Source organism: Clytia hemisphaerica, unplaced genomic scaffold (assembly GCF_902728285.1).
Source record: "Clytia hemisphaerica strain Z4C2 unplaced genomic scaffold, Clytia hemisphaerica genome assembly, whole genome shotgun sequence".
Lineage (NCBI taxonomy): Eukaryota > Metazoa > Cnidaria > Hydrozoa > Leptothecata > Clytiidae > Clytia > Clytia hemisphaerica.
This window is the reverse complement of record NW_027104338.1, coordinates 661,406-679,038: the sequence shown is the minus strand read 5'-3', so window position 1 is coordinate 679,038 and position 17,633 is coordinate 661,406. Positions and strand designations below refer to the sequence as shown.

Genomic DNA, 17,633 nt, shown 5'->3' with positions numbered 1-17,633 from the left:
ACCTTTTCGACCGTATTCACGCGGTCGGGCGTGTGCCACTTCATTAATTAATTATCCCCCTAAACTCGATCCAATCCTTTTTTTACAACTTTTTCTATTGCAAAAAAACTGGAACGGTTTTAAGGGGGTAAATTGGACAAAAAAATGCCCGTGCGGCAATTGGTGGCTACAGTCGAAACGGTGTATTCTGCTTTGTCAGCAAAAAAGAAATATTGATAGAAAAGGTGAAAGGAACTGAAAGTATACATACATACAGTATTACGGTAAAATTGTTTCATATCTTTGTTGAAAAATTCACATACGCGATGCCTATCCAAATTAAATTAGATTTTATTGCTCGTTTGTGGTATTTAAAGATTGATTAATTACTCCGACGTCAAGCAATGATGAGTTTGCTTAACATCACTCGTCAAAACCTAATTAACTGGCATTGGCTAACACAAACTGCTGGGATATCGTAGTTTCTTTATTGAATTTCTCTATAATTCTTGATCGAAAGGTTTTCTTATGTGTCAAGGATTATTAGTGCTTACTAGAAATTATTAACGAAGCAATTTCGTCTACCCAGAAACTCTGTTCTACCTTTGCAACAAAACATAATATGATCTCTCAACATTTCAAAATAACCAAGCCTTCTGAAAGTGTTTTGACATGATTAGAAAAATGACTGCAAAGAAGCTTTATGATTTTCCCATAGAGATTCCATCAATGATAATATTTGATGACTCACCACGTTTAGACACAACGTTCTTCAAACGTTCATAGCATCTATTATAATGACATTTTGTGAAGCTTGAAATGTCCTGGCGTCTACGGCTGAGGACATGTCGTTTAGCCATAAGTACATATTAAAAACTTTTTAGCTTTGAGTATATAATTGTTTCTAAAATTTTACGGACAGAAAAATGTATTCAAACTGATTTTCTGGCTTTTTATGCCTAAGCTGAAAAAAGTTAAATGTGTACTTTTGGGATTTAGGCTTTAGTTTTAAGGGTTTTTCTTTTATAGGAAGAAATATTTTTTGTCAAGAAATTTATTTGAAAAAGAAAGAAAAGATTTAAAAGATTTTTTTGTTGTGTAAATAAAAGTAAGAAAAATAAAAAATACAAATTTGTTTATAAAAAGAAATGGTTTGTCTATTAGTGTTTGATGAACCTGTTTTCCATTTACATCTTACTAGTACAGATCGGTGTCACAGACCAGCTTGGACCCCAGCCCCACTTGAAAATTCAGCAAAAATCTACCCTGCAATTTCAGCACCACTGGGACTTTGATCTCATCCACATTAGAAATTCAATGTTAAAAAATCGTACGCCATAACCATCCACATTGGATTTTTTAACCCTGGAACAATAGAAATTCTATCCCCAAAGGGAATTCAATAGGAATTTTTTATCCCCACTGACTTGTTCTACTTAAAAGTATATTTCCTAAGAAAGATCTTAGTTAAATACGAACCAATGAGTTTTTTTAAACATCTGGAAGAACTTTTAGCCTTGGAAACTTGCTGTAACAAGCTCACAACCTTAGAATTGATCGTCAAGCCAATCTTTTATAACACAAAAGTTTGCTTAGCAATTTTTGTCAGAATTCCAATAAAAGGTTTTTAACGACCAATTAGAGTTTTAATTAACATTCATTAGATGTGTTTGAGCTATTGTTTGTCTTAATTATAATTGATTCAACGCACGTGTTTAGTTACTTAAAATTACAAAAAAAATTAATTAGTGATTAAAAATGGTTTCGTTGACTGTAAATTGAGTTTTAAACAGTTACTTCTCCTTGTTTTTGTTTAAGAGGAGGTTTGTAAAAAATTATGCTACAATCTATAATTCGACAGCTTAACAGGGAGTAGTTGATCAGATCGGTATATTACTGGGTGTGTGTAAAGTCAGTTTATTTTCTGGTAAAATGTTATTTTAGCACAAAGAGGTTCTGAAAATAATTGCAGCCAGCAGCCTGTGTGAAGTTGAAGTATACTTTTTAGTTCGATCTTCAAGGTGCTGAGGAGTTTTTTTCGAATTAGAGATATGTTTTATATGACTTTTCAATAGTCGAATCACGAAAATATTTGAAAAGTAGATGGTATCAAAATCGAAAACAATATTGGTTGTAGTTGTACCAAGAAAGTTTTAAAACTTTTTGGTTATACTTGTTGTTTTTTCAGCGAAATATAGATAATCGTAAAACAGACAATAGTGCTGATACACGTAAAAATCATGCGAAGATTCGAACAATTAATTACCTTTGTTTTACTATCAATATTCCTCCATACCATACACATAAGTTTAGCATTCAATATCGATACAGATTCGAGTCGAATTGAATATCTCGATCCGTTATCGAACGGAGATCAAGACGTTAATAATCATTTCGGATTTGCGATTGGATTCTTTCAGAAGAATGACAATGCAAGGTAAGAAAGTCAACCAACAAAAAGGTCATAATTTAGAAAAAATGCCGTAAACTTTGTGCGTTCAGCTTTACACCTTTGTCTTTGATGAGGAAAGCGAGCCAAATACCATACCCAACCAAGTCCCCGTCTCCTCATGTTGATGAATCGGCGGATAAATATGTTTTATCTGACGCACGCTATCAGTAAACATCAGAAAACCGATAATACACAGGGAACGAGGTTATCTCGTACCTAGAGCTGCCATACTTGCACCACCTTTTGCTTTACTGATGAACGTGAGCGCTATCACTATCAAAATCATAAAAAAGTAAAATAAGAGACCAAATTCGATTTTATAACCAAAAATTCATAACGTTTGAAATTTCTCTACTGCTCTGGATAATCCTGTTCATCACTTTTTGTACAAATTCCTTGAAGAATTTTTTTATATATTCAGGTTGATTATTGGTGCACCACAGTACAAAAATAACACGGGTGCTTTGTTAACTTGTCGTGTAAATGGACTTCTAAAGTCATGTACGCAAATGAACGCAACAGATAGTACAAGTGATTTACGCAAGGGTGAGTTGATGTTTTCCCGTTTTTACGAAGTTTTGTACATCAAAAAAATATATAATCCTTTCTGATTGTGTCACCTGATATTATTGAAAATGCTTTTCATTCATTCATTCATTCAAAGTTTATATATGCCTTTGAGTATTCAACTATATTTTTTTGCTGAAATGCGCAAATGCATGCCCCCGAGCTCTGCAATCATGGTCGAAATAGAATGAGAATTCCGATTATTTTAACGTTTTTCAAGATTTAAAGTTCTGACGAGAAAGTCGATTTTGGGCTATCTCTTTAACTTAATCGAATATTTCAATTTGGGAGGGGTTGGCAGACTTCCAGGCTATATTCTGAGCCTAATTGGACTATTTTTGAACTTTTGGATCCTCAGATCCTAAGGAGTCTTAAGTCCAGCATTAAAACTCAGAGTTAAAACTCTACCCTTCAAACCTACTTTCGATGTACCGAGCATAATTGTATAAAAGACGATGAAAAAATGAGAATTCAATGTCATAAATGCCAACGAACGCTACATTATGCCTGCACTGGACTACCACCATACCAGTTAAATATGTTTTTAAATAAAGGTTACCGAAAATACGTGTGTATAACTTGTTGCTCTCCGGCAAAAGAACTCGGTAGAAAAGTTCATAATCAAGTGGAAAGAATTAAAAGCTGCACGCACAGTTATAAAGAAATCGAATCGTGCGAAAGTATAATAAAAGTCAAAAGTGAGAGTGAAAAAAGTCTAAACACAATGATCAAAGATTTACAGGCAAGATATCAGGAATACATCAAGGATAAAAATCAAGTTACCAATCTAATACAGAGCCAGTTTTTCCACGCTAGAAACAAAACTAACATCCAAGATAGAAGAGACGTTGAATAACAAGACTGCAAAAATTCAAACCGCAACAGAACCACGTAAGAAAAGTTTTGCTGAAGCGACTAAAAACAATGATCAATTAAGCGTAAATAGCATGAAACAGCTACTACGAGAGGAAAAAATCGACGAACAAATTGAGGACCAAAGGAAACTATCGACAGACGCAAATATCATTATCCATGGGGTAAATGAAAATGAAAATAAAGAAGATATCGATTTCGTTACTGAGCTTCTGAATGACGTTAATTTAAAGACTCAACCAACCTACATCTCTCGTGTTGGAAAAGAATCTAAGGTTATGCGCCCAATCAAAGTTGTATTCAAAGACAGTCATAACAAATACAGATTCATGAAGAAGTTGACTGAATTGAAACAACACGAGAAGTACGTGAAATTAAGTATCACCGACGACTTGACAAAAATGGAGAGGGAACAAATCAAAGAGTGGAAAAAGAGAGCAGACGAGATGAATAAAGCCAGATCGAATGACGATTTTAAATGGAGGGTACGAGGAAGCCCTCGTGAAAAATTATATTTTAAAAAGATTTTTTGTACAAGAACGGTTTTAAGGCCCTTGTGCCTCAACTGTAATCAACTTACAAATTGTAAAGTAGCGTTGACTTTTATTAGCCTTTGTTGCTACCTGTTCGTCAACTTGAAATAAACTATTACATACATACAGAGCACTTACAAATCGCTTGTGGTTTCAAAACCTCCCGGTGGATTTCCCTTTTTTCTCAAATTTTACGACCATGATTGTGGCTGCTATACCGTCATCTATACCTTCGCGGCTCTTGTTCAATTCAATTCAAATTTAAGTACCGCCCTCTTTTGGCGGGTGGCGTCGAACTGGATCGACAAGGCAAAAACGAAAACGAAAGTACGATTTTTTTGGCGGGAAAGAAAAAAATGCCACGTGCTTTTTCTTGAATGACGGGAGAAAATATGAATATGAAGGTGAAAAGAGGAAAAATTGAAAAAGAGTTGTGAGCTACAAGATATTTTTGGCAACTGGATCAGAGAGAAGATGGCAAGCTTACGGAGCAGTTAAAGGAAATTGAGAGAAGGAGTTGGGCTATGATAAAATGAGTTGAAAAGAACGGTGAAGGAAGAATTTTTGGGATCAATGTCCACAGAAGCAGCACTACTAGTCTATGTCTATGAGAGAACAGTTGTTCCAACTCTAGTATACAACCTGGAATGCTGGACAAGGATTGACAAAAGAGAGATAGAGGAGCTGAAAAAAGTGCAAGCAAGGATACTTAAGTCCATTCTAAAAATGCCATCATCAACTCCTTACTTAGGCATCCTAAAAGAGACTGGGATATGGCCTATTGAGAAGAAGGTGGTACTGTGAGTGGTCCTAAATCCGACAGCGCTGCCTAAATCCGATGGGGTCTTTTAAAGATACAAACTAAGATAAAAACAAACCTCCTGTGACGCCAACAAAGATACCAAAGTGTCAACTAAACTGAGAGATTTGATACATTGAACCAATTAAACCAAATAACAATGATTGCTTCTTATACAAAACATAATTTTTTATTGCAATATGTACAACGTCTAAATGACAACAATAGTAACAGCATCATAAAAAGTAATTATTTTTACAATTCACACTTTTTAAAATAGACCTTTTTTCAAAGAGGACGTACTGTTGAATAATTATGTAGTCCAGCCATAAAAACAATGATAGAGCCATGCATAATTACTGTATCATGCATATTGTAATAATTATGCATGGTTTTATCATTGTTTTTCTGCTGGACTACATAATTATTCAACAGGGTGGCCTCTTTGAAAAAAGGTCTATTACATTAATTGACATTTACATATAGAAATATATAGATGTTTTTTAGAGAGTTCTGGCAATAGTTTATCGTTCAACTAAGAGGGAATGTTTGTAAACATAGAATCTTTTTCATAACAGTTATTTGGGGGGTCGGAATTAGGCAGGGCTGTCGGATTTAGGACCACTGACGGTATACCACAGAATGATACTATATCAAAGTCTGATAACATCAGCCAAAGAAAGATTAGGAAGAGTGCTGATTTAGGACCAGGAATTTAACAAAACAACAAAGGACAATTGGGCATCAGAAACAAGAAGAATTGCAAGAGGAATTGGGTTACAATTAGACATGGCAAGAGAATGCAAGAAAGAGCTCTGGAAAAAGACAGTAAAGAGAAAGATTGTGGAAGAGATCGAAAGAGAGCTAGATGAGCACAAAATGAGAAAGATGAGGCATCAAAGCGGACAAAGGTTTGCAAGAAAAGAATATAATAAGGAAAATGGGATTAAAGGAAGCTAGTGAAACAACTAGAAGGAGACTTACAATGATTGATGTTTTTGATTTGATGATTTTGGAAGGAAGAGAATATACAGGCTATGTGAGGAAAAAGAAAGCACTGAACACCTGATAGAATGTAGGAGAACAACAGCTCAGTTTGAATTGACAGTAAAATGCTTGAAAGAAACTGACGACCTGAATGTTATAAGACAAACAAATCAATTTCTAAATCTACAAATAGAAAAAAGAGAGAAAGAAGAAAAAGTAAAAGAAAAATTGTAAACAAAACAAAAGAAAAAAAGGAACAAGTGTAATTTAGCGGAAGAAGGTGCTTGTTGATGTGAAAATTGTCAACAAAGAGACAAAGAGGACAATTGAAAGATTCAAGATTCAAGAGAATTGTTTAGATTTTGGCTGGATCTTGGTCTAATACTTTGATTTTGCATACTAAGTATATATTTTATCTACCTCTTGACTCTATAAAGACATGTATCCAAACAGGCCTTTGAGGGGCTCATGGTTGGCAATGAGGAAGTAAATTAGAGCTTTTTCAGAGGCATAGCAACGAGTTTTCTTTTTTTTTGGGGGGGGGTGAGATTGGAAAATTTTTTGATATTTTTAGGGGGAAAGTTTTTCTCGTAACTTATGCGTTGCGGGCATAAATTGTTGCTCTAAGCAATCTCAAATAGCTTAAAAAAGAGTCATTGGAAGGTCAAAGTTAGTGAGAATAAGATCACAAAAAATGCAGAAAGCACAAAATTTCATGTCGCAGACAGTTTTCTTTGTAATCTTGGTGCAACAGGTAAAAATTTTGGTTCAAGCAATGTCAAACAGCTAAAAGGAGGCCTTAAAAAGGTCACAAAAACTACATACTCCTTCGCATTCGATTGGGAAAACTTATTATGTTTTCTGAGGGAGCGTTGGATATTTTTCAAGAAAAGCGTGGAAGGTGAAAGAAAAGAAAAGAAAAGTGCTTTATAACGTCATAATTAATGACGTCATAAAACTTGAATATCTCAAAAAGTACAAATCAAAAGATTATGATATTTTGCCTGATGACAGGTATCCCCAACTTTTGAGAGAAAAAAATTAATGACAACAATGATTTTCAAAAATAAAATATGAATTACTTCCTCCTTGAATAATATATGCATATAAGGTGAAAATTTCATCTTATTTAACATTAGTTTTTGAGATATTCAAATTTTAAGTTGCAAAGCGCTTTTCCCCTAATTTCCCAAAAAAACAAACAGGTACTTCTAAAATATTCATCCTAATACACTTCTTTTGACATAGATTACCATACCTAAGGCCTCCAGTTTTCTACGCCAAGCTTAATTCCTTTTTGGACATATCATAATTTGCATGAGAACCAATTGCAGTAAACAAATCTGTTTTTTGTCTACTGGAGAAGGTAAGGAGATTAGATTTTCAGTGTAAAGCTTTTTTTAGGATAAAATTTCAGGGTTGTATTTACACCCTAAGATTAAAGAAGATTCTCTTTCTCTTCAGCAGAAATTAAAAAACACCAAAAAGTACCAAACCAGGAAAAAGGAATTGTTTAGGTACCTTCAAATGGTGAAGAACAACAAAATATACATTGTGCAAAATTTTTGAATTTCCTAGGGGAGAGGTCTATCTAATGGCAATAGAAAAATATTCCAATCTATGGAATTTTTGACAAAACCTTAAATTTCTAAAGATCTTGGTTATTATTGACCAAATCAAACCAAACTTGCGGCAAAATTTGCATGATGGCAGAATAGTTATTTAGGCGATCATGCATGACACTATATTGCTAAGAGTGGGAATCAAAACCTTGTGCAGCAGCTATGTGACAGGACCAAAAGTATATGGCAGTAAAGTATAGTTGAGATCAAGATGCTTTGAAAAAACCTCTGATTATTTTTCTTAAAAATTAGGACAGTGCTGTGAATTATCTTATCAATGTTATGTTTGAGTAAGTGAATTCATTGAAAAATGACATGAAAAACAATAATTACTGTATAAAGTAAATGTACTTTCATAATTATGAATCTTGCATAAGAGTTGCTTTAAAATTTATAACAATTTCTTTCCATAGATAAATCATTGAATGGTGAATTGCTGGGTGTATCTATTTCAACTACTGAAGATTCAATCACTGCCTGTGCACCTCTGGCGTATGGATTTCTCAACAAAAACCCCAAATGCTATAATGAAACAACTGGACAATCATATGATCCTTTCACACTTCCTGGCCCAACCAATACATCCAATGATGATGTGTCAAGGGGTTGCTATGAAAGCAGAAACATGTTCCTTGGAAGATGTCCTGTTTTTGCAGACGAGTCAACTTACCAATATAGTGAAACACCATGCTATCAAAGTAATATACCTTATAATTTATAGAAGTGTATTTCTCAGGTCTATTGACCTCTATGAAACAATCTTACATCTTTACAATTTATAGATCTTATCTTTCCATTCGTTTGTCAATTCTAGTTTGAATTTCCCTACGGACGTTGCATTTACAACATTGGTTGCCAAACTGTTCCAAGTATCAATGCTCCTATAGTAAAGTGAATTCGTTTGGTATCCTCTAATGCCGTCTTCAGCGAAATTCCTCTTTAATTCGAGATTGTGCTTACGTTGAGGTCGATTTCGAAGAACGAGTTTCTGACATAGGGAAGATTTATCATAGACATTAAGATGTTTATATACTTCCACCATGTCCCCGATTTTACGCCGGATCTTGAGGCTGGGTAGGTTCATGACTTGTAAACGTTCTTCATATGAATGGTTTCTATAACCACCGACAAGTCTTGTGGCCCTACGTTGGACACTTTCAATTGCATCAGAGTGTTTGATCAGTCGTGGAGACCAAACAGCTTGCGCGTACTCAAGGTGAGGTCTCACAAATGCAATGAAAAGTGTGCGGAGCATCTCGGGAGAAAGGAAGTCGAAGCTTCTATTAATCAATCCAACGATCGAGTTAGCCTTCTTGATCTTGGTGTAGATGTGTTCTTCGAAATTCAATTCACTATCAATAATCACTCCAAGATCCTTCTCTTGATCAACATGTTCTAGGACAGAGCCAGCGATCTCGTAAGGATGTGCATGTTGAATGTTCCAGAATTTCCCTAGTGTCAATACGTGGCACTTGTCAGGATGGAATTTCAACAACCAGTCACCAGACCACTTTTCCATTGCCTCGATATCGTGCTGAAGTCTAATTGCATCTTCAGCGTTATTTATTTCTTCAACAAGCTTTGTGTCATCGGCAAAGAGAAACATTTCTGAGTTGGTAACTTCAGCTAGATCATTGATGTAAATAACGAAAAAGAGTGGACCTAAGACACTTCCTTGTGGTACACCACTTTGCACCTGGCATTTCTTAGATAACTTTCCATTGACCTTCACATATTGGTAACGATCGGACAAAAATGCTTTCATCCAACCAAGTACCCTTCCTCTGATACCATACGCTTCGAGTTTTCTTAGTAATCTGCGATGTGGAACGGTGTCAAATGCCTTTGCGAAGTCGAAATAGATTACGTCAACAACCTTATCATTGGATATCGAGTCTGCACATTTGTCTAAGTAGTGAAGTAGTTGTGTCACTGTCGATCGTTTACCCATGAACCCATGTTGTTTGGTTGATAGCAATTTCTCATTCGTGAGGTGTTCCATTATTTGTTTCTTTAGGATTCTTTCCATTACTCTACACGCAACTGATGTTAAACTAACGGGCCTGTAATTTTCTGCAAGGTTCTTTTTTCCTTTCTTGTAGATCGGGGACACATGTGCAGTCTTCCAATCATCAGGTAGTTTACTTTCTACGAAGGACTTGGCCATGATAGTATGTAAAGGACCGGCTATGTAAAAGGCCAGCTTTTTCAGCATGACTGGGTGAATCTCATCAGGTCCTAGCGATTTATTAGGATTCAAATCTTTCAGTTCCTTTTTGATCATGTCGATTGTTAGATCGAATGCTACATCTGTGTCTGTTCGTGATGGAAACTCAGGTAGTGATCCAGCAGGTTCATTCGTAAAAACACTGCAAAACTGATCCTGTAGGATGTCAGCTTTATCCTCATCAGTAAAACGAAGTGATGATTTGTCATTTGGATCAAGGAGAAGAGGGGAAATTCCCGTTTTGGTCTTCATTGAGTTCCGGATATGCTTCCAAAACTTCTTAGGGCTTCTTTTTGCTTGACCACAAATTCGTTCTTCTAGTGTTCTTCTTTCTCGTCTGATCTTTCCTGTAACCTTGTTTCTCGCAGTAGCGTAAATAGCTCTATTTCTCTGTTCCGAAGTTGTACCTATTGATCTTATCCATTTGCGATGAAGGCGACGTTTTTCTTTTAAGCTTTGTTGAATATCTTGATCGATTGCAAAACTTCCCTTTTTTCCGTAGGCATGTTTCCCCTTCGTACGAGGAACGTACCGATTCCTAAGCTTGAATAATTTATCTCGCAACATCTTCCAGCAATCATTTACGTTTGCATTTTCTGCTTTTTGATGGAAACCTGTAACCCAGTCAGAGTTCTCAAGATGTCCTTTCATTGCTTCAAAATCTGCCTTATTGTAGTTATAGTTTTCAATAATGCATTCTGTTTCAAGGTAACATTCGAACGTAAATGATAGAACACTGTGATCACTTTTATGAAGTGGTGAAAGATAGGTTATGTTGCTAACCTGGCTTTCTTCATTTGTCAGAATCAGGTCAATAATTGATGGCGTATCGGTACCTCTAGCTCTTGTTGGTTCATCGACGTGTTGGTAAAAGAAGGAGTCTCTTAAAGCTTCGAGAAATTGTTCGTCTTCCTTCGTGTCATCGTGAGGAGTTGACCAGTTTTCCCAATTGATATCTTTATAGTTGAAGTCACCGACGATACACTTATGACTGTATTTCTTATTCATTGCTATTTCCTTCAGAAGAAGATTAAGTGCTGTATTGTTTTTTGCTGATGTTCTCGTGTTGGTTGGACTTCGATACATACATCCAAAAAGCAAAGAATCCGCTCCTTTGAGTTTGATTTCCAGCAAGCATACCTCCTGAAATTCACGATTGGGTGTCACTTCGACTACATTTTTGATCGATTTATGTGTCAAAACGATGATTCCACGTCCAACATTATTTAAGGCATTTGTTTCGTAGGGTTCGGAGTAGCCTTCAATGTGGTAGTCTTGTATGAGACGTTCTTTTTTCGAATGTTTCGGTTTTACTTCACAAATTGCAATGATATCGGGTTGTTCTTTTGAAATCACTTCATTTAGTTCTTTTCTCTTTATTTTAGTTAGTTGGTCTGCATTAGTATATAGTATGTTAAGGTTTTTTCGTGTTTGGTTTATTGCCGATCTTTGGCGTTTATCTTCTTTACATCGAATCCGTTTTTTGCAAAACCCCGCACTCTCCAGACTCCATCTTTTTCGGTTTGATTTCGTGCCTTAGCATCTTCTGCCGCCTCTTTGTACTTTTTTCTTTGAGCTGGAGTTAGATCTTCGCAAATGCTCATCCCCTTATAGGCTTCAATTCCTTTTAGCGCTGGGAGATTTCCAAAAACATTCATTTTCTCTTCCTCACTGAACACAGTCAAAAATTGTGTGACATTTTTGGAAAGTCAAAAAATTGCTCTTTTTGGTAAATTTAGAATAAAATCATAAATAATCACATTTAGGCTTTGAAATTTTACACCCAGGGTCGATGTCTTAGCACGGTATTGTCATAAATTTTTCGGAAGATTTTATGGGGTATTTTTGAGGTTACCATCATTTTTATAGGGTAACCTTTGAAACACCACATCTTTTTGTAAAAACTATTTTAACCTCTAAAAACTTGAGAGCATACTCTATACTGACATGGCAACACTTGGTCAAAAAAAGTGCGAAAAATATTGAAGATTTGGTGTGATATTTGAGGTTACTTTTCGGTGGATTGTAGTAACCTCAAAAACCCATCAAAATTTGAATTTTAAAGATTCTGATTTCTTTTACTTCTAATAATCCATCTTGAGATGTGATTTAGTTTATGATTTGATGTTTATAGTCATGCAAAACAAATAATATTGATCTTTGATTAATAGCCTTATTAGCTTTAGCTTAACACAGGATTACAGTGAAAATGGTGCTTTTCTACAAGAGTAACCTTAAATATACAACCTTTTTGTTTATCAGTCATAATTTTCATGATGAATTTAGCTTCTATTACCTTTATCAAACCAATTGCCAACAAAATATCCACTTTTTTTGAAGCCAATTAGATGATAAAGGGGTTTATGAAAATTGTGAATTGGTAACCTCAATTTAGCCCCAAAAATACAGCTTATAAGAAATCCAAATTAGTTTTTGCTTAGAATGAGGCCTACTTGAGGCATATTTAAATTTTGAGCAATTTTGCTTCAGTAGGTATTGATTTATAAGCTTTAGAATGAGGTAACCTCATTTGGGTAACCTCACTTTAACCACATCATATTTCTAAGTATTACTCAGGATTGAAGTAACCTCTTAAATTCGTGTTTCTTCTAAAACAACGAGAAATTTCTATACTTGAGTTCTTCAAAGTTTTGATATGGTAACCTCAAAATTCCACCAGATATTGTATCAGATATGACAAAAGGTAGAAATGTCACAAAACCCCCCTTTATTTTTGACTGTGTTCCACTGTTCAGAGTAACAATGAGGGGACGCTTTTTCCCGTCTACTGATTTGCCAATTCTTGAGATATACTTGATGTTAATTTTGACGTGGAGCTTTTCGATGAGTGTTTTCACCCATGCTTCATCTTTTTTGGTAGCATCCTCTGTCGTTGGATCCTCAACACCATGGATGATGATGTTCTTTGATCTTCTGATCTTATCCCTTTCTTCTGCTGCCTCCTCCTCGTGGACCTCTTTAACGGCGGTCTTGATATTGTCATTAGGCACTTGGACATTGGCAGAAGTGGCTGCAGCATACGATTTTTTACATTCCTCTTTCAATGATGTTAAGATTTCCGTTCGGAAGGTTTCTAGTTTCTTTTCCAGTTTACTCTCTACATATTCGACAGTATGAAACGCCGGGTCATTAGACAATTTCTTCTCTAGATTAGTGAGCTCTTTTTTTTTAGATTCAATAATCTCGAGAAGGTGTTGTTCATTAGACTTCAATTTCTTAATGTCTTTCGTTTTCTTAATCGTCTCATTTAATTTTGCAAGCTCGGCGGCCGTTCGCAGGGATGGTTGAGGTCCAGGTTGAGGGGAGAGGACCAAAAGATCTTTATGTACTTTCACACAATTTTGACACACGTATTTGCATGCGTTCGCAGTTCTTCTCCCGTCTTTACAGACTGCAATCATGTAGGGTGGTAGCCTTGTACAAATGTAGTGCACTAGCCGATTACACTTCGAGCAGGTTAAACTTTCTTCGTTTTGGTCGTCAGCACAGGATGAAGGACTGCAAAGCGGATTTGGAGTATTTCTATTCCTCGTGGACGTCATGATGGTTGGTTATGGTGATGTTTAAGTTGAATTGGTTGATGTTTTTGATGAATTTGAGTGGGTCTAGTAGCGATTTTTCATGATTTTTCAGAAAAACTCAGATTTTGTTGAATTTGACTGTCGCTATCAGATGTGACCTTACTATACCTTGTATAGTTGTTTTGGCGAACGGTCTTTTGAATTACTAATTACTCCACAGCAGTTAACGAGAGACAAGATAATTTATCATGTTTTTATTGGCTGAGGGAAAGTAATGTATGTGGAGTAATTAGTTATTCAAAAGACTGTCGCATTTGCCAAAACATCTCTTTTTCTTAAATGTATTAAGCAAAGGTGTTGGTCGAAAAATCTTTTTATCAAACAATATCTTATGTTCCATTTTATTTTCTTATAATGAACATGATGTAGAAAAAAATAATCTTCATTACATATTTGAAAGTTTAGAAAAGTCAATGTCTCAAGATACCCTTGTGTATTTATTTATTTTAAATCTTGTTATTATTATTTTTAGCTGACGAAACGCAACCTGCGTACCCTAATTATGGAAAATGCCTTCTTGGATATGGCGACATCCAATCGTTCAAGTTGAAAAATAAACTTCATCAATTCATAACTGCACCAGGGTCAGGGCTTTTTACAGGTACAATATTAAAATGTTATTGGAAAAAATTTATATTTTTTTACTGCAGGTAAAAATATTATTATAATCTAATCTTTAAAATGTTTGGGTTTTGTATTACATCCATTGCTGATTGCTAAAAATGCTATAAAAATGACATACCTCTTAAAATATTTTTAGTACACATAAACAATTTCTAATAACAATTAATTCTGTAAAATCTACAGGAAGTGTTGTTACAACTGCCAATGGTGTCAAAGTATCCAATTTTATCAATGTTTTGAATGTGAAAGATGATAGCAATTTTTTTGACAATCAAGAGGTTATTATCAATAGATGGAAATATACTGGAAGAACTACTATGCTTGGTAAATTTGTTAACATTTGTTGGACCTAGTACCTTCTCTGAATTTGCTTAGGGCTCAAATATTCTCCCCTCTTAGCAAATAATGGCTAAAATAATGTAATAAAAATGAAAAATCTATGAAGATAAGACAAATTGAGACTAATATCTATAACATGATGTAGCCCAATTTAATCACTATGTAACTTTATTTGTAACCCAAATTAATTCATGATTATTAATTTTATATTAATCTTTTATTATATATTTAGGTTACAGCTCAACTAAAGGAAACTTCACTGGCTCTGTGCTTCCAGGTTCATTTTTTTGTTTACAAACTTTAAAATAATGCTATTATGAAGAAAACTTTTGATAATATATATTTTTGTTCCAAAATTATCACTATGCTTAAGATCTGTACTCGAAAAAACCCTTTTTTCAGATGGAAAGTAGGTAAAATCCCCAAATATTATATATTTTTATTTTTTTGTCCTGGGTCCAAGAAGAACCACTATTTAAAATAAAAAGATTATACCCAAAAGGAAATTAGAAATGTTCAAAGCTATTTCATTTATTTTAGGACTGGCATCTGGAGCACCTTGGTCGAAGCTATATGATGGAGAAGTAACACTTTGTTTTTAATTACTTCATAAATATGGCAATTAGAAAATACACCGATGACTACTTTTGTAAAGGAACTTTATTCTAAACCTCCAACAAATTCTTAGGTTAATGGGTTAATGTAACTTTTCAAGCAAGAAAAATTTAACAATTGAGATTCTTTTTTTGCACTATAAAACTCATTCTCAAATATAAGTTACATATGCCCAAAAAGACACTACTGTTCACAAAGAAAATTTATCATGAGTGAATTTCCAGTTATTTACTTTTTGATAGCCGTTCAATTATATGTAGATCATTTATCCGTAGGTTGTTGTTTATCAGTACAAACTCAATTCTGAACAGCAGACACCGGATATCACGCAGGATGATTCCATACTGAACGTGATCGATAGAATCACCGTACCAGTTCAATCTAAAGGGGTAATAATCTTTTATTAAAATGATTCATTATTTTTATGTTACAAATGAGTGACTAAATTTCATAGCTTATATAAAGTCTATTTTGTTAATAAAATAACATTATCTGACTTTATCTGTTTAGTCCAAAATCAATATCCATTATATTTTTAAAAACAAAAATTACAGGGTCCTGGACAGTTTGGTGGATCCATTGCTTCAATTGATGTTAATGGTGATGGGTGAGTCCACAATCCTCTTCAAAATTTCAAAAGTTCAAAATTTCAAAAATCCAAGTATGATATTTAAAATCATATGATTTATACTTTGATTTTCATTCTGATACTCTCTTAATGGAAGTAGTAGCATGATGACAGGGGAGGCATAGAAGGCAACCCCTCCAGCTGCTGATTTTTTCTGATCACCAATTTTGGTACCCTTTACTTTTTTTCAACACTAAAAGTTACACCTTTTAACAAAAATTAAGGGGATCATCAAAATATTTTGTGTTTGCTACCCTTGTCTATCTTTTCTTTCAAAAAGATTTCTTTTTTCCAAGGGAGCTTTATTTTTTGGCAAAACATATGTTATTATTATTATTAAGCAACCACACAGATTACTGAGGTACCGAAAATGCTGATAACTTTTTTTCTACAAACTGGCATATCATTTAAAAGCAGACGATTTTACCCCTCATTTTGATTTTGATTTCGAATATACTTCTTATCATGGTCAATGTTATGGCTTTCTTTTTAGATTTGATGATTTAGCCATCGGTGCTCCAATGTTTTCCAGGCAGTTTGGTAACAGAATTGGTCAAGAAGAAGGCAGAGTTTTCATCTTCATCAATAATGGGAAGGCTAAGGTAAGATTCCAACTTATTAAGCAGGTAAATTAAACTCCATTAAAAAGAACAATATCGAGTGATACAAGATATGAATGGACCCTCTAAAAAGATGGAACACATTCCAGCCAAAATAATATTTAGTTCTCTTAAGGCTTTTAGACATATTAGCCTTGCCAGGAGCTCTCAACGTTTCTGAACGATCCGCAAGAGGCTTATAATTGAAATAAACTTCTAAATGCTGCAAACTCTTTTCGGATTGTGAAATTTTCTTAAGTTACTTAAAATCGAATTTGAAAACCTTCCGCTGATAGGACAAAATTATTGTTAGCCTTGGCAACCAAAATAAAGTATTTTCAAAAATGTTCTATGATGAATTTATAAAATTTGAGTTAAAAGAGGGCATTTAGGGCTTCTATAGCAATAGGGATAATTTAAATATTTTTAAAAGATGTCAACAACTTTTGATATGTTAGATTTGATTGATTTTTTAAGTTGTTTCAATTTTTTAGATATTTGACAATTTTTTCTATTGTCCTTGCTTTTTTCTTGTTGATAGTTTGAATTTAATGGCAACATGACTTTGACAGGTGAAAATCAAGAAAATGCACGTTTTGGCGCGACCATTATCAATATTGGTGATATCAATGGGGATGGAACTAATGGTATTTTATTTTTCATATCTTTAATTCGTAGTATTCAAGTTTTTTTCCAGATAAACTCGAAACTCAAAATTTTCAATCTAGCTTTCTATAGTATAGTCAAACTTTGAATGAAATATAAATTAAATGAAAATAAAGATTAAGTTTTTAGCGATTTCCAGAAAAATTATGTGCTAGCACGAAGAACTATGTGTCGTGCAGATTGTTTATTGTATGATAGTTACCACCATGTTACTTATGTAGATATTATAATTACTTTTTTTATCAATAGATTTGGCAATCAGTGCTCCTTGGGGTGGTGAAGATGGAAATGGTGCAGTTTACATATATAACGTCCGAGATTCACAACTTTTTGATAAACCAACACAGGTGAATTAATATCGAACGATTCAAGAGTTGATGGAACTGTTAGAATTGGAGCTAAAAGACTGATGTGAAGCCTTTCAGTATTTCTCTCAATTATCCAGATGTAAAAGTAGTTTGGGAGTGGATGGGCTAAATAGTTAAAGAGCCTTTAAAATGGCAGCTTAATAAAAATCAAAT

The 17,633-nt window shown here is 34.3% G+C and overlaps 1 protein-coding gene across 1 annotated transcript in view; it reads left to right on the top strand.

Moving 5' to 3' along the window:
• The first annotated feature begins 2,032 nt into the window (after positions 1–2,032).
• The window catches only part of LOC136817987 (integrin alpha-V-like), a 42,369-nt gene continuing 26,768 nt past the window's right edge, over positions 2,033–17,633 (top strand). Inside the window, exons 1-12 of the mRNA XM_067074358.1 lie at positions 2,033–2,416; positions 2,853–2,977; positions 8,226–8,510; positions 14,114–14,242; positions 14,449–14,589; positions 14,837–14,881; positions 15,145–15,188; positions 15,495–15,608; positions 15,774–15,826; positions 16,341–16,449; positions 16,988–17,093; positions 17,362–17,459. Of these exons, the coding sequence (XP_066930459.1) occupies positions 2,220–2,416; positions 2,853–2,977; positions 8,226–8,510; positions 14,114–14,242; positions 14,449–14,589; positions 14,837–14,881; positions 15,145–15,188; positions 15,495–15,608; positions 15,774–15,826; positions 16,341–16,449; positions 16,988–17,093; positions 17,362–17,459 (1,446 nt within the window). The 5' untranslated portion in view covers positions 2,033–2,219. The remainder of the gene's footprint in view (positions 2,417–2,852; positions 2,978–8,225; positions 8,511–14,113; positions 14,243–14,448; positions 14,590–14,836; positions 14,882–15,144; positions 15,189–15,494; positions 15,609–15,773; positions 15,827–16,340; positions 16,450–16,987; positions 17,094–17,361; positions 17,460–17,633) is intronic.